The sequence below is a fragment of the Strix uralensis genome, chromosome 9 (genome assembly GCF_047716275.1).
Source record: "Strix uralensis isolate ZFMK-TIS-50842 chromosome 9, bStrUra1, whole genome shotgun sequence".
In the NCBI taxonomy this organism is placed as follows: domain Eukaryota; kingdom Metazoa; phylum Chordata; class Aves; order Strigiformes; family Strigidae; genus Strix; species Strix uralensis.
Genome location: NC_133980.1, coordinates 30,928,536 through 30,951,514, shown reverse-complemented (window position 1 = coordinate 30,951,514; position 22,979 = coordinate 30,928,536). Strand labels below are relative to the sequence as shown.

The 22,979-nt window shown below is 55.1% G+C and overlaps 2 protein-coding genes across 2 annotated transcripts; both read right to left on the bottom strand.

Annotated features, from left to right (window-relative positions):
- Window positions 1-1,468: 1,468 nt before the first annotated feature.
- Window positions 1,469-9,289, bottom strand: LOC141946975 (hydrocephalus-inducing protein homolog). Its single transcript, XM_074877442.1, has 12 exons — window positions 9,193-9,289; window positions 8,042-8,181; window positions 7,343-7,444; window positions 6,858-7,041; window positions 6,239-6,380; window positions 4,793-4,958; window positions 3,954-4,037; window positions 3,432-3,863; window positions 2,728-2,940; window positions 2,120-2,322; window positions 1,757-1,939; window positions 1,469-1,537 (listed from the first exon to the last, which is right to left on the bottom strand). Exons 1-12 carry the CDS (start codon window positions 9,287-9,289, stop codon window positions 1,534-1,536), a joined length of 1,950 nt encoding a protein of 649 aa, XP_074733543.1. The 3' UTR covers window positions 1,469-1,533.
- A 1,725-nt stretch (window positions 9,290-11,014) lies between these two features.
- LOC141946974 (hydrocephalus-inducing protein homolog) lies at window positions 11,015-20,853 on the bottom strand. The gene is made up of 9 exons (XM_074877441.1): window positions 20,701-20,853; window positions 16,393-16,526; window positions 15,226-15,362; window positions 14,249-14,376; window positions 13,939-14,130; window positions 13,399-13,548; window positions 12,079-12,318; window positions 11,692-11,860; window positions 11,015-11,184 (listed from the first exon to the last, which is right to left on the bottom strand). Exons 1-9 carry the CDS (start codon window positions 20,851-20,853, stop codon window positions 11,015-11,017), a joined length of 1,473 nt encoding a protein of 490 aa, XP_074733542.1.
- Window positions 20,854-22,979: the final 2,126 nt, after the last annotated feature.

Below are 22,979 nucleotides of genomic sequence, written 5' to 3'. Positions count from 1 at the left end.
CCTGGTCAGGTGCTTGGTGCTGGGTGTGATCCCCCCCACCTCCCCCAGCTGTGCCCCATCTGTGGAGATAAGGACTGAGAATGTCACCGAGCCTGGCTCCTGCCCTCCCGCCTGCTGGGGATCGGCTCTAACGGCCCCTCATCTCCTCAGGGCCTGGCACACCTGGGCTGGGGTGGGGCCAGATGGGAACAAGAACAGAGCTGCACATTCATCAAGTTCTTGTGCAGCTGCTGGGCGGCACCAGAAGGGACCTGACAAAAGTCAATGATCTTGGACCCTCTAAACTGCGCCCCCCAGGGAGACCCTTGGAGCTCCCCTGGATCCCAGCGGCCTGTGACCAGCATCTGCCCTGAGCTGGAGCCTCGCAGGGACCAAACCCTGGAGGTGTCGTCTGCTGCCAGAGCTGAGGGCAGGCCGGGGCGAGGTGCCCCCGCTCGGGGCTCAGGGATGGCCCGCGGGGGAATGCCGAGGCCTCGGGAGGATTGGCTCTGCCCTCGAGAGGAGGGAAATGTTCTCTGAGCTCGCTGCTCTGTCACCCGCTCGGGCTCTGCTCATGGGGGGACGGACCCTCGTTTCCGGGTGTCTGTCCGTTGGTGGATGCGCAGGGATCGATGGGTCAGGGAAGGCACCGGTGAGGGAGGGAGTGTGAATCTGGGCAGTTCAGAGTCTGTGAATCAGTCGCTTTTCTTTCTTTCAGAATCTCGGAATTATTTTGTAATGATAAATTGCTGTTAGTGATTAATAAATCCAGATTTCCTGCTAAACCATCACCGTGTCAATACTATCAACCGCGACACCCAGTGTCCCCAGTATGTCCCAGTGACCCTCTTAGCACTCCCTAATATATCCCAGTACGTCCCAGTAACCTACAGTACGTCCCAGTAACCACCCCAGTGCGCGCCAGTGTGTCCCAGTGCCCTACAATACATCCCAGTAACCCTCCCAATGCCCCCAGTGACTATCTTACCACTCCCCAATATATCCCAGTATGTGCCAGTGCCCTGCACTATGTCCCAGTAACCATCCCAGTGGCCCCCAGTATATCCCAATAACTCTCCTAGCACTCCCCAATTATCCCAGTATGTCCCAGTGCCCTGCAATACATCCCGGTAACCCCCTCAGTGTGCCCCAGTATGTCCCAGTGCCCCCCAGTACATCTTAGGGACCCTCCCAGTGCCCCCCACTATGTGCCAGTGACTCTTCTAGTGCTCCCCAATATATCCCAGTATGTCCCAGTGCCCTGCAGTATGTCCCAGTAACCATCCCAGTGCCCCCCACTGTCGTTATTGAGACGGACACGACAAACACCGAATTGTGCAAACGTGGCTACTTTATTGTTCTAACAAGCCTTTTTATAACTTTATGAAGAGTACGTGTCCATATCTGATTGGTTTAATTACAGACTAACAGTTCATGGTTGGATGAGTTCTCTGCTGCAACCTCGATACCCTTCCTCTCCTTGCGGTCAGGCAGTTCCTTACTCTTGTTTACGCAGCTCCTCTCAGGACGTTCACGCCTCTTCAGGGTACGTGGTTATCTGCTCAAGGTCAATATCAAACTTACATTCTGATCCCTCAGACCAGCCGAGGTCTCCCATAGTACCAGTACTGGTTCCCAGCTCCAAGCACGGAAGAGATACTGGGCGGCTCAGGCCGCATGCTCTGCCCAAGCCAGAAGGTCACTGGGGCACAAGGGGCAGCCCTGGCTCTGAGCTCAGGGGGGAGCAGTGGGGGAGGCTCCCACGCCCCAGCCTTACCGTGGGTCCTGGCTGACGGTGGGATACAGGCAGGTACCCCTGCAGTGCACCTGGTACAGTCGCTTTGTCCCCAGGACCTCAAAATGCAGCGTCTGGTCAAACTGCCCCGGCACCGTGGAGCTGAACTGGACCTTCAGTTCCACCTCCCCGTGGGCAGGCACTATCCACCGGCAGCTGCTCAGCCTGGCAATTAAAGAGGAGGCTTCAGACATTGCTAACGAGCAAATGGGAGAAGGAGGAGGCTCATGGACTCGCCATCCCGTGGAGGCACCGGCAGAGGGTCCCTGCGGGGCTGGGGATGATGGAGCCCGTTTGGCAAGATGGATGTGAAGCAGAGGGATCACCTCCTCCCTCACAGCTCACCTGACGTATTTCCCCCGGGATGGGACCCTGTCCACGTCGCTTTGGTGCGCGTCGGGGGGCTGCGTGGGTGCTCCCGTGCCCGGCGCCTGGCGACCTCTCCTGCCCCGGCTGGAGCTCCGCTTCTGCCTCACAGCCTTCCGCCTGCCCGCGGCTTTCTCCTTCCCCGACTGGCCCCCGCTTGGCGTGACCTGCTCCTCTGACACCTTCACACCAAGGGAGAGAGGAAAGGGAGAGAGGTGAGACCTGCCCCGAGACACCCCCATCCTGGAGAGAAAGCTGCAGGTTTGGTAACAGACAGGAGGGAGAATAAACCACCAACCCCCTCTGCCCATGGATTTGGTCTTCCTTATGGGACTTTGTTTCGCCTACAACACCCCTCCCTCCCCAGGACCCTCTCCTCAAGGGAAGTTGAAGGTTTTAGCTGATTTTTTTTTCTCTCATCTCACAGAACTGCCCTATGTCTCAAGCAGAGCTGGCTCTTTTAAACAGACAGGAGGGATGCCTGCAGACACGGGGCCCCGTCATGTCTTCACTGCCCTTCCACAGTGATCCTCTTCCATCCCACCTGCCCCCCATGCCCCCACCCAGCCTGGCCCCTGCCCTGGCACCTTCACTGCAGGCACAACGGGGACATCCAAGAAACTTCTGGTTTCCTTCTTTCCTTCTTCTGCAGTGGCACTTTCTGGCACCACAAAGGCGAAGTGCTCGAGGGCTTCTCCTGCTGCAGGGACCATCCGCTTCTCCGGGTAGCGGATCACAGAGTAAAAAGCAGTAGGTGGAATGGGAGGCCCCGAGGGACCCAGTCCCAGGTCATCCAGGATCTAAAGCATAAGAGAAAACCCTGTTTATACTCCCGTGGCCTTCATCCTCACACTTCCTGAAAGGCACTCAGCTTTTGGCAATGGGTTTTTTTATTTAGATGGAGTACAGTGCTTTTTTGTGCACAGTGGGGTGGGCAGGCTCCAGAGCAGTGCCAGGACCTACAAGTGGGACCTAGAGAGAAACCTCAACTCTGAGTGACTCAGCTGAAGGAAACAATGACCAGGAGTTGCCCTGCCCTGGGACCATTTTTAATGATTTCCAGACTGGGAAACTCTCCAAACAGAGAGGATGTTCCAACAGAGAGCCCTCCCTCTTCCCACCCATCTGGGGGATGGCAAGAACTTCCCCAGCCACGTGGCTGCTGTGAAGCCATCGTGGAACATCATCAGTGGCCTGGACAAGGGTATGTGCTGTTGTCACCTGGTGGGACACAATGCACCAGGGCCCAGACCACGGCAGGCTCAGCATCTGAGCCTCACAAGGGCTTTACCTGCTCTGCCGCTGGCAGCTTGCCGCTCTCCAGGATCGCCCCAGTCACATCTGCAGAGCTCAGCACCTGGATGTCCAAGCAGGGCACCCCAACGTCCTGGCCTCTGGCTGACCCTTCCGCACCTTCCCCTTCCAGCCCAGATAACTCGGAGTCCTCAAGAGCCTTCAGTTTTTCCAGATGCTCATTCTCTCTGTCCTGCCGGCTCCCCTGCCTGGATAAATGCCGGCGCTGGCCTTGTACTTGGTGCTGCACCACCTCTTGGTTCAGAGGGGACAGCAGGATACCCTGAGCCCTGTCCCAGGATGACAAAATATGCGTGACATCCCTCTGCGATGCCTCGTAGATTTTAAACCTCAGGGCCAAGTTCTTCTCGCTGTCACTCTGCGCCTCGGTTTTGGTTTCCCCCTGTTCTGGGTCTGCAGGTTGCACAACCTCCAGGGGGCAGGCATCTGTCGGGGGAGCCTTGCTCTGCTTTTTCTTATCTTCCTTGTCACTTGCAAGAGAGTCTGCGTGCTCCTTTGCAGATCCCTTCTTCTCTCCCCCCTTGGTGACATCGGACAGGTTGCCGGTGGATGCGCTGGTGTTGCTAGCGGATGCGTTCGTGTTCTGGGCAGGAGGAGCAGGACAAAGCGGTGAGCATTTCAAAGCACCAACTCAAATGCTGTAGGACAGCGGCGATCTTTGCAATAGCACCCCACGCCTCATCTGAGACCTGTGCTAGGTGCTCTACAAATCCCAATTCAGAACGCAGCTGGTACCCAGTTGAGCTCAACTGAAACTAAACTCCCCAGCGCGAGACTGATGAGGAGTCCTGCAAACCAGCTGAGAAACAGAACAGCTTCCCCAACCCAAACAGGGAACTTAAGACACCTCCTTACTCCTGTGCAGTCCTCCGGGCACGTTTCTGGTGTGCTGAGCATCCATCCCTGTGTCTGGCTGACACTTTGGGAAGTCTGGCTGCTAATGAATACCTAAAGGGCCTGGTGGTATCTCCTGCCAGTCAGGTAGCAAAAGACCACATCCCAGGCGGGTCATGGCTCAGAGGTGTAAGTCACATGCAGAATGGGGAGAAATGCTGGACTAAAACTATCTAGGGCTTGGAGTTATGTGAAGCCATGACTCAAAGGCAGCACGACCCTAGAAGAACAGCTCTACCCAACAAACCCATGTGAAAATACCCCTGGTGAAGCAGCAGCACGATCAAACACTGGCTGCTGTTTCCCAGCACAGCCCCGTGTGTTGCTGACGGCCAGGTACCCACCCCCAGCACTGCGGGGGGCTGCTGGCTTCGCCAGGAATGGTACGGCTCAGCAGGAGGGTCCCCAGGGCTTTCACTCATCTCTGTAAACACAACCACCCACCTGTCTGACTCCAGGCTGGCTTTTCTTCCTTGAAGCATTTTCTTTGTCTTTTCCAAGCTTTCTCTTGGCCCACTTAGACAACTTCTTCAGCAATTCTTCCTCCCTCAAGCGTTCTAGCTCCCACCGCTGCTTTTCCTCAAGCTCTCGAGCCAGCCGCTCCATCTCCCTTCAGCAAGACAAACAGAAAACATCCCCGAGAGTCACCGCCAGAAATCTGGGCTCGCTGCAATCCCAGCTGGTCCCACACTTCATTCACTAACCCTAAGGCCAGGCACAACTGTTAGACCAGCTCTGTGGACTTCCCTCAACCTGGGGAGGCTGGGACATCCAAAGTGAGGGAAGTGGGAGGGGACCTCCAGGGCCTGCCAAATCTAGGCTTTGCTGTCACAAGGTCTAAATTGCACTACTTCTCCAATAAGGTCCACCTGGACACCTCCAGCATGCTGCCAAAGACTGATCCACCATTGCTCCACACTGGAGCCTGAAGCTCTCAATATCCAACTCACAAATCACTAAACCAGCTCACCAATCACTAACACCTGCTTATCCCTGCACCAATACTTGGCTTATGCAGCCCTTCTCCCTGGGCACAGCCTGCTCCTTAGTGAGACTAGCCATACCAATCAGAAAGCAAAGGCTGCAGTAACTGCCCTCCTGCAAAACAGGCTCCAAACAACCAGGCTTCCTGCTGGAACCCAGCTGGGACCATGGGAAACTTGTGCTGCCTGTCCTGGAAATCACAGTCTGACTCAGCCCTAGTGATCTCCTCCCAGGGAAACAAACTTCAGCTGGGGCTGAAAGAAGTGCTGAAACACAGGCTCGCTTTAAGCAAGTCCCTCCCCAAGTTTCAGGCAGGGGTTAATAGAGGCTTAAGCTTATCCTGTGTATCCTCTTGAACAGGGCTGCTTTGCTGGATCAGAGCTTCTCCCAGGCTCACCTGCTGCTGCAGCTGAAGGTGAGCCTAAGAGACACCAGCTTTTGTGGCTGGTGTCACTCAGTAAGGAAAACCCTGGGAGCTCAGCAGTGCAAGGGCCTCACCTACGGCAGGACTGGGATCCAAACCAAGCCAGCACAGCTGCGCCTCACACCAACCCACACCACAACCCCTCTGGTTTCGTGAAGAAGGGCGATGAAGATGAGAATGAACATAATTAACTTAGAGACACTGGTAAGCACAGTGGCAAGGGAAGCACAGAGCCCAGCTCCCTGCAGCCAGTGTTGAAGCTGAAGGGCTCACCGCTAAAACGGAGAGAAGATGTTCTCATCTCACCGGAGGAAGGTCCCTCCTCTGCTGGGAACCAGGGAGGTGGAACTGGCAATCCTTGTGCTGCTGGTAATTAATGCTTTTGGCCTTGGTAACCCCTCTGAGCACAATCAAGGTCTCCGGAGCAGGGAAACCCTTTGGGGACACTATCCTGGGGAGGCACCCATAGAAGGCTTACAGACCTTTTCTTCCTCTCACGCTTGACTTGCAGTATACTGTTATCAAAGTGAATTTTCTCCTCCTCGGTGAGGGCATCATACTCGTCCTCTTCCATCTCCCAGAGACGTGCTTTCTCCCTCCTGGCAGCTTCTTCCCGCTCCCGTCCTTCAGCACAGACCAGAGAAGAAACCATCAGTGCCTGCAAGCAGAGCTTGCTGCTCTGGGTGAGCTGCCAGGATTCACAACTCTGTCCTGACCCAGCCTGTCATCCTGCCAGGAGATACTGGCGAGCTCACATCCCTGCTTCAGAATTCAGATAAGCCCCAAACTGTCGCTGGTCAGTGAGTTCCCATGCCTTGCCTGGCTCACATGCACCAGCACTGTGGACAGCTGGCCAGTGATTAGTTATTGAGCCACAACAGCTTGCACTTGTGCCCAAGCTTTAATGTTAGAGACTGAGGTCAGCCTCAGCATTGCTGTATTTTAAGCAACTGTGAGCTGAGTGCTGGCTACACCGAGGCAGAAGGTGGAAGGATTAATAAAAACATCTCTTACAAGTTCTGCTGGTAACCCAGATACACACGGGTAAGGCTGAGGGCTTGAGAGAGAAGATTTCAGAGTTACGGAGATGAAGAGTCTCACCTTCCTGCTCTTTTGCGGCCATCTCCCTGGCTTTCCAAGAAGCATAATCCTGGAACAGGTTCACAAAATAGATGTGAGGCCGATTTCTGACAGCTTTGAGCAGGCAGAGGAGAGCAGATGCTGTGTTGCGTGCAAAGGGGGTCTCCAGGCCATCAAACACCACTCCCTGGTAGCAGTCACTCAGCTGCAGATAAAGTCAAAAAGGAAGAGAAAGTCAGCTGTCGCACGCATTGGGCTCTCAGCTAGTCACTAAAGCCTGATGTCAGAGATCACCAGCCATCACAGTTCCAAGTGCAGCAGCTCAGACAAGCTCTGATCTTTCCCCATGCTCTGCCAATTTATGTCATCTGCAGCTTCACCCACGGATCCCTGCACGCAGCCCAGGACTCCTCCAAGAGCAGGCACAGCCCTCCTCCTCTCTGAATTGTACCTCGCTGCCTGTCTCTCTGTAGCAAGAATGTACCATTTGCCCCCACCCCACGTACCTGCAGCCTTTCAGAGAGGATGGCCACCAGCAGCTCCTCGGGCAGCACGCAGCTCCTAAAGCCCAGCTCTCCTGATGTGCTGCCACTGATGCTCAGCTCTCGCTGCGCAGGAACGCAGGGAAGGGGAGAGTGGTGAGAACTTGATGAGCCCTGCAATGTTGAACACCACAAGAAAAATCAACCACTTTGGAAACCCCCAAACAATTCCAACTGCTGGGCTTGGAGCTGGGGTTTCTCACTAGCAGGAGACTAGAACAAAACTGCAGGCCAGCAGCTCCAGGGGACCACGCAGGAGGGTGCATCCATGGCCAGCAGAGACCCAAGCTCGCAAGCCCCCAGCGCAGCATCCCGCAGCTTTGCCCACCGCTGCAGCCACGTTAGCCAGGACTGCACTTTGCCAACAATCTGTTAAGATGCCGCAGAGTTTTTCTGCCAGAGCACAGGGTTTCATTCCCACCCCGAGCCATGCCCAGCCTGCCCAGCTGGCTCTCTGCACTATAGACCCCTGCACCAGGCTCTGGGTGATGCAGAGCCTCCACTGGAAGCGGCTCCTTCACTTCTCAGAGGCAACAGAAAGGTCCCAGGCATTAACCAGTGCAGATCGTGCTTCACCTGGGAGCCTGTCAGATCCATCAGATGCTGTTTCTGGGATTGGGGGGTGGGGCCATCTGTCTTCTTCTTGCCCGCCGCAGCGCTCACCTGGCCTCGGGACCTGACGGACCGCAGGCTGAGTTTGCCCACAGAGCTGGACTGCAGGCTGAGTTTGTCCACAGAGCTGGACCGTCTCATGTCTAGGCTGTGCTTGGCCTTGGTGCTGAACTGCAGGCTGAGGGACGCATCTGCGTTGTGACCTGTGGAGGGGACAGACGCTCAGTGGGGAGCAAGCAGGCACCTTCCACCCCAACAGGCACAGCCCTGCGCCCTGGCAGGGACACGGCCATTGTTCCCCAGCCTGCTGGGCACTAGCAGCACCCATCTCCAGAAGCAGCTCCTGCCCTGCTTCTCTTATTAGCATGGTAAAGCACACCATCTGATACTGGATTTTAAAGCCAGAGAGTTTTTAAGGCACAGCTCTGCGTCCCTCCTCACAAATGTGCACGCAGGTGACGCTGCACAGTAGCTCCCCTATGGATCAAGCCAAGGCTCCACTATCCAGGAGCATCATTTCTGTACCTTGCACCCATCCTGCATTCTCACATGGAGATGGTAACATGCAGCCCTGCCCCAGCTGCATCCCCCATCTCCACTGGAGCTAAATCCTCTGCATGGGATAACCCCACCTGGGGCCCAGATCCTTCTTCCTTCCATCAGCTCCCAACCCAACCAGGTTCAAAGCTGAGCAATGCAAAACTTCCCCCACCAGAACCAGGGTCTGGCCTCACCCTGCAGAGCGCGGGGCACCAACTGCCCAACCAGGTTTTCTAAAAGTCTCTGGTCTCAGGTGGAGAACAGCACCACATGCACGAGCTGCGTGACCTGACAGTGTGTATAGGAAAACCTCTGGAGAAAAGAGCTCATCTGCAGCATGTCTCATCTGAAACTCTGGGAGGTTATTCTTCCCTTCCTCTCATGTTTCTGAAGCCACACTCAGAGTCAGTTGTCTAGTACTTAATGAGCAGCTTCAGAGGGCTGCTTCGTTGTTAAAGTGGGCAGCAGTTCTGCCTGATGGCCACAAGGAGCCAGCTGGATTCAGCTTTGAGGAAATATAAAAAAACCCTGAGAAAAATACAGGTGTGCTTCACCACTCCTAGGAAAAGGAGTATGGGCTGAGAAGCCCAGAGGCAGTAAAAGTGCCCCTGTCTGAGCCCTTAAAACAGAGATTATTTTTTTAATAACATGAGATGCTTTACGAAATGGCTTTGCATTTCTACATGCTGCACTCATGTTCCCTAGGAGACCCAGGTCTGTCAGCCTTCCTCTCTGGAGCAAGCAGAAGTGGATGGTCATGGTGGGTTTCTGAAGCGCTGCTCTGGGTCCAGCATTTCTCCTTACCAGCATCCTCTGCCTCCTTGCAGCTCTGCTTGATGGCAGCCCTGATGCACAGCTCCCGGGCGCGCAGCCCTGCTGAGCTTCTCCTCTCCGAGATGGCTTCTCTCACCACGGTGTCGATGGACAAGCAGGCAGCGCCGTAATATTTGGACAGGGCAACCGCTGTCGCTGTCTTTCCTTGAGAGAGAGGAAGACTGCTTGGTGACACTTGCACGTGAAGCATTTCCAGGGACAGGCTCTAGAAAGTCCCCAGACAGGATTTCAAAGTTTCAAGGACAGTCGGAAATCAAGTGCCCCTTTAGGGGAGACCGTGAGGGAGGTAGTTGAGCATGGCTAGAAGCGTTGTCCTCTAGAGCCAGGAGGATCACGTCCACCTCACATCCAGCTGAGCACTTTGTCCCTCATGGTGACCTCAACCCTGGGCCAGAACATTGTTTTGAGCCCTGTCCCGCCACCACTCAGAGCGTTCGCCAGCCTGTGCTGGCCGGCGCTGCCTCAAACAACGTCTGGGCACGGTCTGGGGGTCAGCGTGGGCGAGGGACTGCTCCCATGAGGCTACATGGGCACTAGGCACTGTGCTCCCACGAAGCAACGGGGACATGGCCACCCTGTGTGGGGGAACGATAGCCTAGCTGTGTGGACACAGGGTGAGCCACAGCCCTTGCCCCAGCTGGTGAAGGCCTGGGACCATTTCATGTACCAGCAGAGCTGCGGCTTACCTCGCTTTGCTTCAACAGGTCAACCAAGCACCACGGCCCACCAGGATGTGTCTCTCCTGCTTCCCCCCTCCTTGCAGCCACGGGCTGCGGCTCACCTACCTGTCAGGGGTGCCCCATGGATGATGACAACGATCCCTCTGCGGTTTCGGGCCGCGCGCCCCTCTGCAGAGATATCGATGCCAAGGTGGCGGGCGATGGCCCTATAGACAGGGCTGTCGGCCAGTTCTCCCGCGGCCGCCTTGCTGCTGGTGATGCTCCGCCGATGCTCTGCTGTGCAGAACCAGATAGAACAGTCAGCCTCCTGCCTACCTATGATCCTGATCATCCTCCCCATCCCCTCAGATCCTGGGAGAGAAGACTCTGCTGAAACCAACACCACACCGAGGTCTCACTATGCCTCTCCTTTAGGCTTGTGCAGATCAGGGTCTGCCCTAGATGGTGGTCAAGGTGCCTGTTCAGAGTATAGGAAATGGGGTGGCAGAAAGAGGAAAGAGCAAGCATTTGGCAATACCTAAAAGGACTGGGCCAAATCTCCCATGCCCTGTCAACATGGTCCTCATGGGAGTTTGGTCCCAGGTCCTGCTGAGTAAGGGGGGGACAGGCAGAACCAGGCATTTTACACTGTCCCAAGGGAGAGGCTCCATTTGCGGATCAAGCGATTATCCAAAAGCTGGATGCTTTAGGAGTATTATACCAGGAGATGTAGCTGGGCTCTGAATTCACCATAACAGCATTTGCAAAGAGCTCCCACCTTTGCCCTTAGGAGGTCACCAAAAGCCATCTCGGCTTGCAGTGTCACGCAGGACAGAGAGCGCGCTGCCCTGCCTAGGAAAGGGAACAGCATCATCCTGATCCCAGCAGCTCCCGGGGGAAAAGGTGCTCATTTGGCAAAACTGGGGAGAACCTCTCTGGCCTCTCACTTGTCCCTGCCCTGTCTGCAACATTACCCATCCCCTGTCTTTTCTCAACACCTTCCACCTCCTCCGCATTCAGATTTAGAGTCCACCTTGTTGGACTGGCTTTCATCAAACACGGAGGGGAAAGTGAATGAGCTCTGGGATGAGACAGTGTGAATGATCCCAGCAGAGGACTTTCTTCCTTGATCTGACAGAGACTGGACATCTTCAAAGTTTGCTGAGGAGGAAGGACACGGGGAGGGAAGAAGAGGGTGGACATGGCCAGGCAATCTGTTCTTTGCCATTTGCCACTTTGCACGGCCACGTGCAAAAGATGGAAAGTTTCCCAAGGAGAAGTCTGTCCAGGCTGTCTCTGCCCTCGGGGGGATTTTGAGTTTGTGCTTTTGGTGCTGGGAAGGAGCAAATATAAGATAGCTGGTGGTATTAGACCTGGTCCTGCTGGCTGAAGAACTCATCCAATCCTATTTTTTGTGGTTAGGGGACACAAGAGGACAACACGATTATCTCCCCGGTCCATGGTAGGCAGATACGAGCTTGCTTTGGCTGCACTCAGGGCTGGTAGGGGATGCGTGTTACAAGCCACAGACCTTCACGCTGGAATTCCTCCACCAAGCTGGGGAATGGGTGGCTGCTAAAAGCCTGGGCTTCCCATGGAGAGCTCGGGGCATGCAGGCTGGACTCCCCGCTGTGTACACACTCAGGACAGCCAATGCCAAACCCTCACCGTTGTCCTGGTCTGCTGGTTCCCCAGTCTGGGACTTCGTCTGCTCATCCTGCAGCCTCTTCTGGTCCTGATAATATTCCAGCACCTCAGGGGGCAGCTTCTCACCCGGGGCACGCGGAGGCAGCAATAAGGTGTTGCGGCAATCATAGTCTTTAAGCGTCTGCAGGATCTGTGCATGTAGGGAAGAGAAGCCATATGCAGGACGTGTTTCTAACAACACGGACTATACAAGCCCCTCCACAGTCTGCCAGCAGAGCTGGCTAACCCTGAAATGCCACCAGACTTTGCCCTGGGGACTGTCTCCATCTCCCTGGCAGGAACCTAGGAATGCTGGAGCACTGTGAAGCTACGGGACCGTGCACATGGGGACCAGACCTTCCCTCTCACCTGCTCCTCAGCAAGGTACTGCTGGTCGAACTCCAGTGAGTAAAACTCGATGGGGAACTCGCATGGGTTCTTCACCACCACCGTCCCCTCTGCTCCACAGCTGTATGGCAGCAACGGTCCCAGCTCGAGCACTGGGGGGCTGAACTCCAGCTGTGGCTCCAGCCCACGCCCCGAGACCTGCAGCTGGAGGTGCTGGCTGCTCTGGAAAATGTTAATCTTCAGCTCACTTCGGTAGGACTTCTGAAAAGAGAGCAGCACAGAAAACTCCTCCATGAAGTCCCAGCTGACAGGGCCTCAAGTTCAACTTTTGCCCCAAGGCAGGGGTGTCACCAGTACCTCTAAGGGGAATGGAAAACAGATATTTACTTCCAGCAGGGGCTACAGCATCTGCATTCTGGCTCTGAGTAACTGGGATGAATCCTGGTGTGAAGTGTAACTGGATATTTGGGTGTCAGATGAATCTAAAATGCACTATCAGATGTTTTGACCTAGTCACGAGGGAGTGTGATGCTCATGAGAAAGGTCCTCAGGGTTATGTTGCCCAGACACAGTCCTGGCACTGCTGCATCAGGCAAACATCAGCTCAATGAATGAGGCAGATGAGCTCGCACTGGCTAGAAATAAGGGTCGTCTTCTCTGCTCAGTGTTTGGCTCTGGTCAAAGCCAGACACAAGATGGTTACACCTCTACAGCAATTAAAACATCCCTGGGACTGTTTCCAGGCACGGAAGCACTTGTGTCCATCCTGTTACCCACTGCCAGTTTCCAAGTCACGGTGGCCACAGGCAAACTGCCTTTGGGAACTCCCCATCATTTCAGCTGACTCCCAGACTGCCTGGGAACGTGCAGGCAGGCTGGGCCAGAGCCACAGGGACTGCTGGCAGCACACCACTCCAGGCGACTGTCCTGCCGTGCCCAGGAAGGTGCCTGGTGGCTGTTTTGTCTGCTGGTACCAGCAGCAGGACTTGCCTAGATTGGCCCTTCCAGGGTTATCCCCTGCGAGCGCGCCAGCTGCTCTGCACCAGGGCGTTGCAGCCTCAAACAGGCCCATGCAAGGGGGAGATGAGGGCAAACAGGCAGATTTCCCCCCATGCGCTGAGAGGCAGCCACCCCACCGTTCCCTGATGCTAAGCAAGCTCCCCAGGGGATTTCAAAGCCCCTCTCAGAAGAGTGTGCTGCAGGGGAAACTGAGGCACAGTGGGTACAGGGCTTGCAGAAAGCTCTCTGTGGAGGCAGACGCCGTCTCCTCCTCCCTGTGCTGGGCTCTCGTTACCACACTGCCCTGCCAGACCTCTTGGGGGTGACACTCGCTGATCTCACCTCTTCTGTGGGTGAAAACCTGACTCGCACGTTGCAGCGCTGTCCTGGAGCGAGGGCTCCAGCCGAGGGCAGTGCCTCGAAGACACAGGGCTGGGCCTTCAACTTCTGGGGCACCTTCTGACGCCTCCTCGCTAGCCAATGTCTGTCCACCTGAGAACAAAAAAACAATTGTATGAGGTCTCCTTGGTCTGTGAGGACAGACCCTCAGTTCCTGCAGTGCTCTGAGACACCGTCATGGTGCTGAGGGCACCCACAGCCAAACCAGCCGAGGCCACCTCTGGCCTAGAACTGGAGGGAGAACAGGCAGGGCAGGCAGATGGGGAGGCACCATCCTCAGAAGAGGAGGAACGGGGGAACCTGACAGAGAAGTGAAGCACCAGCTAATGCACAGGTCCAGGTGAGCCAGCCTTGCTCTGTACCCGAAGCCTTCTCAGATGAGCTGTAGCCCAAGTGCTCACGCAGCCACAGGGGCAGAAAGGGCAAGAGAGGCAAAGAAAACCCAACCGAGAAGTTATGTGTTACACACTGTCTGTGCTTTACCTTCTTAACAGGCTCATTGATAGTGATGAGCCAGTTACAGGGGACCTGTTGCTGATTGTGGAGCTGGACAGTTTCTTCCTGGCACTGCCCACACTGGAGAGTGGAGAACTCCAGTCTGTCCCTGGAGACGCAGAGGGATGGCATGGCCACGCTGGCATGGAGGCGGACGTGGAATGTGGGGCCTCCTGCTACCTAGGGAAGGACAGAGCATTCAGCTGAGAGCCCCGGTGACATCTGCTCTGTCACCGACTCTCCACCTGCCCCGAGAGGTGCACGGGCACAGCGGGGTGAGGAAGCACACCGTAGGTACCTTGATGGGCAGGAGCACGTCCACCTCTCCCAGGGGCAGGTTGGCGCTCTGTGGGTCGAAGCGCACTTCAAACATCTTGGTCTCGCAGCAGAGCAGGTGCTTCACGTGGTCCAGATCCACACTGAAACCTTGAACAGATGAAAATAAAGCAGCTGAGATACACAGTCGACATGAACGTGTCACAAGCACGTTGAAGCCATATGTCCTGTCTGGCAGCTCTGCAAAGGACCCCTTTGTACCTGTGGAGAAGACTGCCACTCCTTCTCCCTTGTCACCACACAAGGAGAAAGGGCTTTCACAGCCAGAATCCAAGACCCACAGGGTAAAAAGGAAACATCTCAGTTGAGGAGCTCCAACCATTCCTTCACTAGGCATCCCAGGGAAGGATGCACAGACCTCTCCAAAGGAGAATTTCCAACTAAGATTCCCCCATGCCATGGTGCTCCCTGAAAAACAATTTAGAGGAGGCACCTGATCACCCTTCAGACACAGCGAGTCACCGTTTGCTGCTACTGCAGCCTTACGTCAAGGCCTGTTTCAAAAGCCTGTTTTGATACAACAGAGGGCCTCACAGGCTGTCTTCTCTATAGAGGCTGAACAGAAGTGCTAATGGCATTATGAATTTTAAACAAAGCACTTCCAAACCACAAAGCGTCCATCTGTTTGCAACACAAGCCCATGGAGTGCCCATCAGGTGATGCTCATGGTAGCCAAGAGCAGAAGATGCTGAGAGGTGACCAAGGTGATCAGCCCATCCAGCCCCTGCAGGGAAGTGTTAGGGCAGGCACGGGCAGGCCGGGTCTCTGAGCACTGCTGGCCAGGAGAACTCAGGCTCTAAAGCACCAGGCAGAGGGTCCCAAGGAGGAAAAAGTTATACATACAAGCACTCAAAAAAACTCCCCATGTCCAGTGGCTTAAGCTAATCTGTCAGAGACAGCTCCTTCAAGCCCACGTGAAGTCTCTCCAGCACTGGTTACCTGTGTCATGCAGGACCCGTCTATCAGCGCGGAAGGACACAGGGAACTGCCCGGTGTTGGTGATCCTCATGATGTGCGTGGGGGTGTTACCGAGAATCACGTACCCAAAGTCCAGGAGGTATTCGGGCAGCTCAGCTCTGAAAGGAGGAGTAAGGACAGTCCTTAAACCACAGCCTGGCTACATTTCCAGGAGCATGGAAGATGCAAACAAAGTGAGTATTTCTGGATTCACTGCTGTAAAAACTCAACTCAAGCCCATGAAACCCAAGGTCTGACCACCTGGTAATAAGACTTTGGTAAGTCACGAGGAGCATAGGACCTAGGTTTTATCAGCTACCAGTGGGACCTTAAAATAAAAGTAGTTTAAAATGAATACTGGTCACAGCTCCTCTGCTACAGAAAGCAGAAAGTAGGTAAGTCCAGTGGACCTCCACTGGTCTCAATGAAACTGCTAAGCCTGGTGTACAGCCCCAGCCTGAAACGGCTTCAGGACCTTGTCATAAGACTCGCCTGCACAGGAAATCTTCACTGCTCTGCAACCAGATCTGTCCCTAAAGCAGCACCAACAAATGCAGTAATCATCACCTACAAGATTCACGGGAGGGTCCTTTTCCAGAGCAATCACACTCGGGAAAGCACATACGTGATCTGTTTTGCAGAGCATCTTCCTGAACTGGAGCCTACCGTGCCCGTGCCTCCTCATGAAGGAGCAGAGGGAAGGTACCGAGGCAAGCCCTGCAGTCCCACCAGCATCCAAGCCACCTGATTTAGGGTTTGTCAAGGGTGTTCCCTACTCTTTTTGCTCAGTGTGGTCTGTTAGCTGGAACAAAGATGCCAGCTTTGAGTTGCCTCTTTCAGAGCTGGTCAGCAGGGATGGTGTTGGTGCTCTCTGAAGGGCTTGATGCTCTGCACTGGACCCCCTCAGCCCTAAGAGCAGGACCCAGCGCCTGTGGGGAGCTGAGTACCTCCAAAGCTCAGGGTGGCTCTGTGGAAGTGAGGACACTCAGCTGCTCACAGGGAGCATGTCAAAGCTACCAGGATCAGGCCCTTTCTGAAGTCCCCACTATCCCCAGCTCTGCAGACACAAGGACCTCTCAGGAGCAGGGGTGCACTGCTGGGTGTTACCCTTGGGGCACCTGGAGATAGGGTACAGGAGGCCCTACTAACTTGAGAAGCCTCCGACGAGCGTGCTGGTCAAAGGCAGTGGCCTCTGGGGGACCAGAGGTGAGAGCTTTCTGCTGCTCCAGGGCATGTTCCTCCATCAGCATCTGCTCCATCTGCATCTGCAGCCGAGGGTCCAGCTGAGGGAAGGAAAGGCAGAGGCTGGTTAGCAACGGTCCTTCCCAAGGCTCCCCCCTGCTTGTGTTGAGAGGGGTGATGGGGTCCTTCTGTCTCGCTGCTCAGTGTCTGTGACACCTCCTGCTCTCTTAGCCAGGGCCTCATCTCAAGGGCAATGAACTCCAGTATCTTCGCCTGCCCAGTCACTGTTACAAAAGCTGATCTGGCCAGACAAACAGACAGACAAGCCAGGAACCTTCCAGAGCTCCAAGTCTTTGCCTGCCCCCAGCCAGTGCCAAAGCAGCTCGGACAAAAGCTCTCTTGTAAAGGGAGCCACAATAACACTGCTGTCTCTTAGAGGTCAGCCCTGGCAGCACAGTCCCAGGGCACAGTCAGGCTGCTGCTATTAAGCTCTGTAAACCTGGCAGGGCTTGGGTTGTGAGCAGCAAATACCCCAGTGATGACCTACATCTCCATCCCAAAGTACCATAAATTCAATCACTTGAGCAGGGTCTTCAGGATCTCTCCCTGGGGCAGCCCCGGGGGCAATGCTGAGCTGATGCAGGATCATGGGCAGGTTGGGCAGGGAGGTCCCAAGTGCCAGCAGGGCACCGGGAAGCCTGCTGCGGGCAGCAGGGGACCAAATGACACCGGGGGAGGGTGGCACGCGTCAAACGGGGCAGCAGCCATTCTCACCACGGCGTCCAAGGGATCTGGGGGTGGCTCCGTGGCCACAGCCTCCCCCAGAACAACTGCTTCCTCTCTCTGGCTGTCTTCCATCTTTTCTATCACCTCCTTGAGGACCTTCTCATATTTTTCATTTCCTGAAGGAAGAAAACATCCACAAATAGAAGCGTGGCACAGCGCTATTCCCATTTAAGCTGGGAAGCCCCACTTCCCCGATTCTGGCCTCTCCCAGAAACACCCTCCTCAAGCAATGTATGGAAAGTAGATGCTGCGTTTCCTCTATCAACCCTGATGTTCATTCCCACCCATCTTCCTCCCCACATAGGAGCATCTCATCCCCTGCAATGTGACCCAAATCCAATCCTGCCAAAATCCCTGCCAGCCTGTGCTCAGCTTTCCCGAGCATTTCTGTCCAGCCACCACCTTCCCAGGACTCCGACACATGCTGGCAAGCTCTGCAGGATGGTTCATGGGGCAAAGCCCACGCAGGCTCATCTGCCAGAGCCTCAGGAAGCAACCAGGGGGTTGAGTGTTGGTCTGACAGCCCTGAAACCTCCAGGCTCGATGGAGGCAGGTGTGAGCTGCCCTACGGGCATCTGACATGGGGGAGAAACAGGGGACCTTCCTGGGGAGCAGACAGGCCGTGCTCACCTTTGATGTTCCTGGGCAGGTCCAAGTAGATCCTGGGAAAGCTCCCCTCTCCTTTCAGGGAGATTTCTTCTGGTTCTAGGTGACCCACTTGGATCTGGAAAGTCCTGCAGAAGGCTCCAGGCACTCCTGGCAGGTAATAGACTTTCAGGACTTGCTCCTGGCCAGGTCCAATGTAACCCTGCAGGGTGTGGGAGAAGAGGGAGGGAATGAACCAAAGAGGGTTTGGTGGAGGGATGGCTCAGACGACAGATATGCTGAGAAGAGAAGGCAGGTTCTCATATATAAGAAAGTATCAGACAACATCGCCTTCTAGCTTTCTTGTACCCAGAAGCTGAAGTCTCCTACACCAGGTCCTTCAGAGGGCTCATAGGGATGCATTCCCCCAGGACAGACCCACAGACCACCCCTTGCTCAGCATGAGCACAGCTCTGCCCCTAGCGGTGTTTACCCTCTGCTAGCAAGAGCCAGACTGAAGAAATAAAAGCTCTTTTACCAGCCACTATGCAAAATAAGTGAAGTGTCCACACTCTCAGCATGGCCAGCAGCTCCTGCCACAGCACATCAGCGGTTCCCAGGCTGGTGTTGAAGGGCCTGACCCCTTATAATGATCCCAGCCAAACACCTCCTGCCTGTGCAGTTACACCGGGGGTGCGTGAGCCTACCCAGGCTCATGGTGACCTGCAAACATGCATCTCTGGAAAGGCAGGAGCAGAGACTAGGACGAGATCTAGGAAAGGTGTTGCCAGGAAGGGCACCTCCTCTCCGGGCTTCCAGAAAGGCTGCCTGAGCCCCAGGCTAGGCTCCCGCCAGCCAGGCTGAGAGCAAATGCAAGCAGACAGCAACAGAGCCCTGGGTGAGGGACACAGCCACAGCTTTCCTCGGCTTGCCCTCTGCACACTGGGCTGGACCCTCGGCTCCTCACTCCCCTTCATGCTGTAGGGAGAAGCTGCTGAGTGGGACAGATCCTGCCACTTGGTCCCCTGAGCCCCTGGTGCAGCGCAGAACACAGCTGCAGTGAAAGCCAGCCCTGCCAAGCTGCCAGCGCCAATGGGGCTGTCACAGCAACTGACTGCGCGGGTCCGAGCAGAGCTGGGTCTTTGGAAGCTCTCAGCAAGAGGGCATCAGTGTGTCACCCCTTGTAGGAGACAGGCATGAGGAAATGTGAACACCTTTGGCTTCCTCTTCCCACTACAAAAAGGGACTAGACAGGAATGCTGCTCCAGCCCAAAGACAGCCACACAGGACTGAGAAGTTGGGATGGTGGGATGCTGCACACTCCTCTCCTCACTGTTCCAGCCCTGCTCCTGCCTGGCCCCCTCACTGCCCCACAAAGCTGCTGCGGAGCAGCAAAGCTGGGGGAGTGGGGGACCGGTACAGGGGCTGCTACAATTTCTGGCAAAGCAGCTTCATGCCCAAGTGAGAGCATTTAAGTCCCGCTCAGTGCTGGCAGGGGGCTGGCAGGGTGGGCTACAGGCAGGGACAAGGAGTAAGCCCTGTCCAACCACACACCCTGGGAAAGGTGACTCTCAGGAGAGCCGGCACAGTCCAGCCCCAGTGCCCGCACAGCCGGAGCACTCAGCAGTTGGGGTCCCCAGAGCCCCCAAAGCGCTGGTGCCTCTGGCCGGTGGCTGCTGTGTGACAGCAGGGTCACCCGCCGGCAAAGGCCGTGAAGGCGTCGATTAGGACCATGCTTGCTTGACCCTCCCTGCCCCCCAGCAGCAGCTGCTTACAGCCCTGTCTCCCCTGTCTGCTTTTGTGGGTTGTTTTCTTTTTTTTTAATTTTGTTTTTTTCCCCTACAACCCCCTCCTGGGCAGCCTGACCCAGAGCCAGGGTCAATCACTCACGCCACCTCCATACTCACCGTGCTGGGCAGGACCAGGGGCACGCCGGGCAGAGGGCTGTCTGCGGTGCCCGCGCTGGGCCTTAGCACCACGTAGGTGAATCCCATCTTCCCGCTGTTCTGCAGGGTGACCTCTGCTTCGGTGACTTTGTTAAACAGCTGAAGAGAGGACAGAGGAGTGGGAAGCTGAAGGCACAGGCCTGATACTGGGAACCTCCTTCTGCTTTCATTGGGATGCGAGCAAATGAACTCAACACAGGAGAAAAGCAGAGGCAGAGGAGGTACGGGCACTTGAGTCTCCCAGGTTAACCTGGGGAAGCCACCACCACAGGGCACCCCTTAGCCCTACACAGGAACAGATACTGATGGCGGCATGCAGAGGGGCAGTGCCAACCACAGAGATCAGTCATAAGGAAACCAAGGAGGAGACAAGCTCTCTGCACCTCATGGTGTCATCTCACACCCAGCTGGAACAAAGGAGGTGGCATCAAGACATTGCAGAAGAAAAAGCACCTGCAGTGACAGCAAAATGGGAGACAGGGCAACAGCTGGAAATATCTGTGGGGTTTTTAACCAAAAAGAAGTAAAGTGGGGATTATTCTAGGACATTCTTTCCAGCTACAGTGACTGGGAAGCCCAAGTTAACTTCCTCCCTGGTTTATTTTGCTGATTAATCAAGAACATCAAAAGAGAGCACCTCCTTGGACCTCAGGCTTTAGGAGCGGATCAGCAGATGTATGTCTTGGGGCACGTCCCTCTGGAGATCACCACTGGGACCCTGCCTGCCCCAGGAGGCGGTGTTAGTTACCTTGAGGAGGAGGAATTCCCAGCTGGAGAGGGGTGGAGATGGCCATTAAAAACAGCTTGAATGCAGGATATACCACTCCAAGGTTGTACTTTCAAGCCATAGAGCCAACAAAGTAGTTGGGAAGGGGAGAGAGCCCTAGCCCTAGGTGGGTGGCAACCCGCCGGTGATGGTTTCACGACAAGGACCTCTGCCAAGAGAAGCGTGCGGTACCTGCAGCCCGCAGTCGATCTCCGTGACGTCTAGGAGGTAGCTGATGAGCGAAGCCTCCCCACTCAGCGTGATCTCATAGGTCGGGCCTCCCTCCACCCTGCACAGCGCCATGACACGGGCGACGATATTTGTGTGGCCAAAGAAGGTGAACATGACCCGCTGGCTCTCGCCTGGCTGCAGCACACCGTAGAGCGGCAGGACATCGAAAACCTGGAGGTAGGCGAGGAGAGATCAAGATGTCAAGCATGGAAATTGATGCAGAAGAGCAGCCATGGCTTGGAGTGAAGTACAGACGTGGCTGGAGGGGGCTCTTCCTCAAACACAGGCAAAATCACCCTAATCTCATCCTGTATCCATTCCACTTACCAGTGGAGGGGCCACGGGAAAAATCTTCTCCCATACTCACTAACGCATTAATTAATACACTACATATTAAAGTAATTTGGGCTGTCTCCTGGCAGCAAGAAATTCTCTTCACTGCAGAACTTGCCTTTAAAAGCACCTTTTACTGCCTTAAGAGAAACACAGTATTCGGAGGTGAAAGCCCTTAGAGCTGGGGGGGAGGACTCCAGCCCAGCTCATCTGACTCCTGATGCTTTTCGCTCTCTCCGATTTGCATGCTGCGCTCTCTCAAGATGCTACAGCAAAAGCTACTGCAGAAATTTCCTGTTGACCCCTTGATTAGCAAAGAGATGAATAATGCCCTCCACAGCTGCTGCACAGGTCAACCCTACGACATGTCCTGCGTGGCCTCTCCAGTGACCAGTTGCTTCAGCAGCGCTGTGCGATGGGCTTGGAGGGACGTGAGGCCACTCTGCGAGCAGCATCGAGGGCCACCAGTGGGAGGGGGGGGAGCTACATAACTGCTTGCCACACTGGAAACGTGGCACAAGATGGATTCCCACTTACCTCCTCCATTCCCAAGATGACGGGCTCTGCCTCCACAAGCTGCATCAGTTTGTTGATCCCCACCAGGCTCTGAGTCTCCACAGCACCTTCCAGCTCCGCAGCAGTGGATGGCAGGAGCTGGAAAACAAGCACCGTGGGCTGCAGTGAGCAGCTGGCTGGTCTGGGTGAGACCACTCTGCTGCAGGAAGATGAGCTGCAATCCAGACATATCCTTTGAAGCACTTTTGGATCCTACTTAGCCATATCTACTTGAATTTCTTTGGTTTATTTCTGCATACATGGCAACAAAGCAGGAAATAAAGATGATTCCACCCTTCTATCCGAAAACATTCAGCCACACTATTCTTTACGTCTACAGGGTATCATTTCTCCTGATTCAGAAAAAATGTGCCGTTATAGTGTTAAAATGACCGGTATTTGGATGTGAGCAGATGCAATCCCTCTCCTTGAACTTAACGCCAACGCCAGTGCTTTCAGAACTTCCCATGCTTTCCTGCATCCTTTTTTTTTCCCCAGGAGCAGCCTCTGTCCCACACAATGCAGAACAAGGCACCAGTTCCCACTAGCACGGACATCAAGCTCCAAAGCACCGAGGTTCACCAGGAAGGTCAGCAGACCAAAGGCCATTTTCCATGCCAGGAGGAAGAGACAATGACTTTGCAAAGTCTCATTTTATCAAAGACAGCTCTGTGGCCATCTCTGCAATACTGCAGGTCTTGGGTGAAGGCAGAGACATAAAAACAGGCAGCTCCAGCTGGGGTTGAGAAGGTGGTACATGGAGATCACAGTACTTGGCACAGCTTGATACAGGAAGGAAACTGGAGGCCTTCACATCATGGTGCAGATAAAAGCCTCATTTTACAGTGTAAAAACAAGCCAAAAAAACCCAAACTCAGCATAGGTCCGTAGGATCTGAGTGGGCTTCTCCAAGCAAAACTATCTGATTTCTCCCTCCCCAGAAGCCCCGTGTCCAGCCACTGGCCCTGCTGCCCAGCCCGCCCTCAGGGCACATGACAGCAGGGCAGCAAAAAGGGGGATTGGCACAAGCATGGCTTTTTGGTGGCAAGCTGGGGGAGGCAATGCAAGCGGTAGGTGTACAAGAAAATCTACCTTTGCTTCCAGGGAGTCATCTGCATCTGCTGGCTCTTGGGCAGGATCCCCTGCGGCTCCCAGGGCTTTGGCTGGTTCCTCCACACCTCCATCCCTGCAGCTGCTCCCTGCAGACACCGAGCGCTTGGACCAGGCTCCCTCCTCCTTTGATGGTTGGGGTTTGATGAAAAATTTAGGTACTGGAGGGCTGAACCTGGAAAATAACATAACTTTGATTGTGGACCTGCAGTGGGAGGGAGGGAAGCCTGCACGAACAGCTC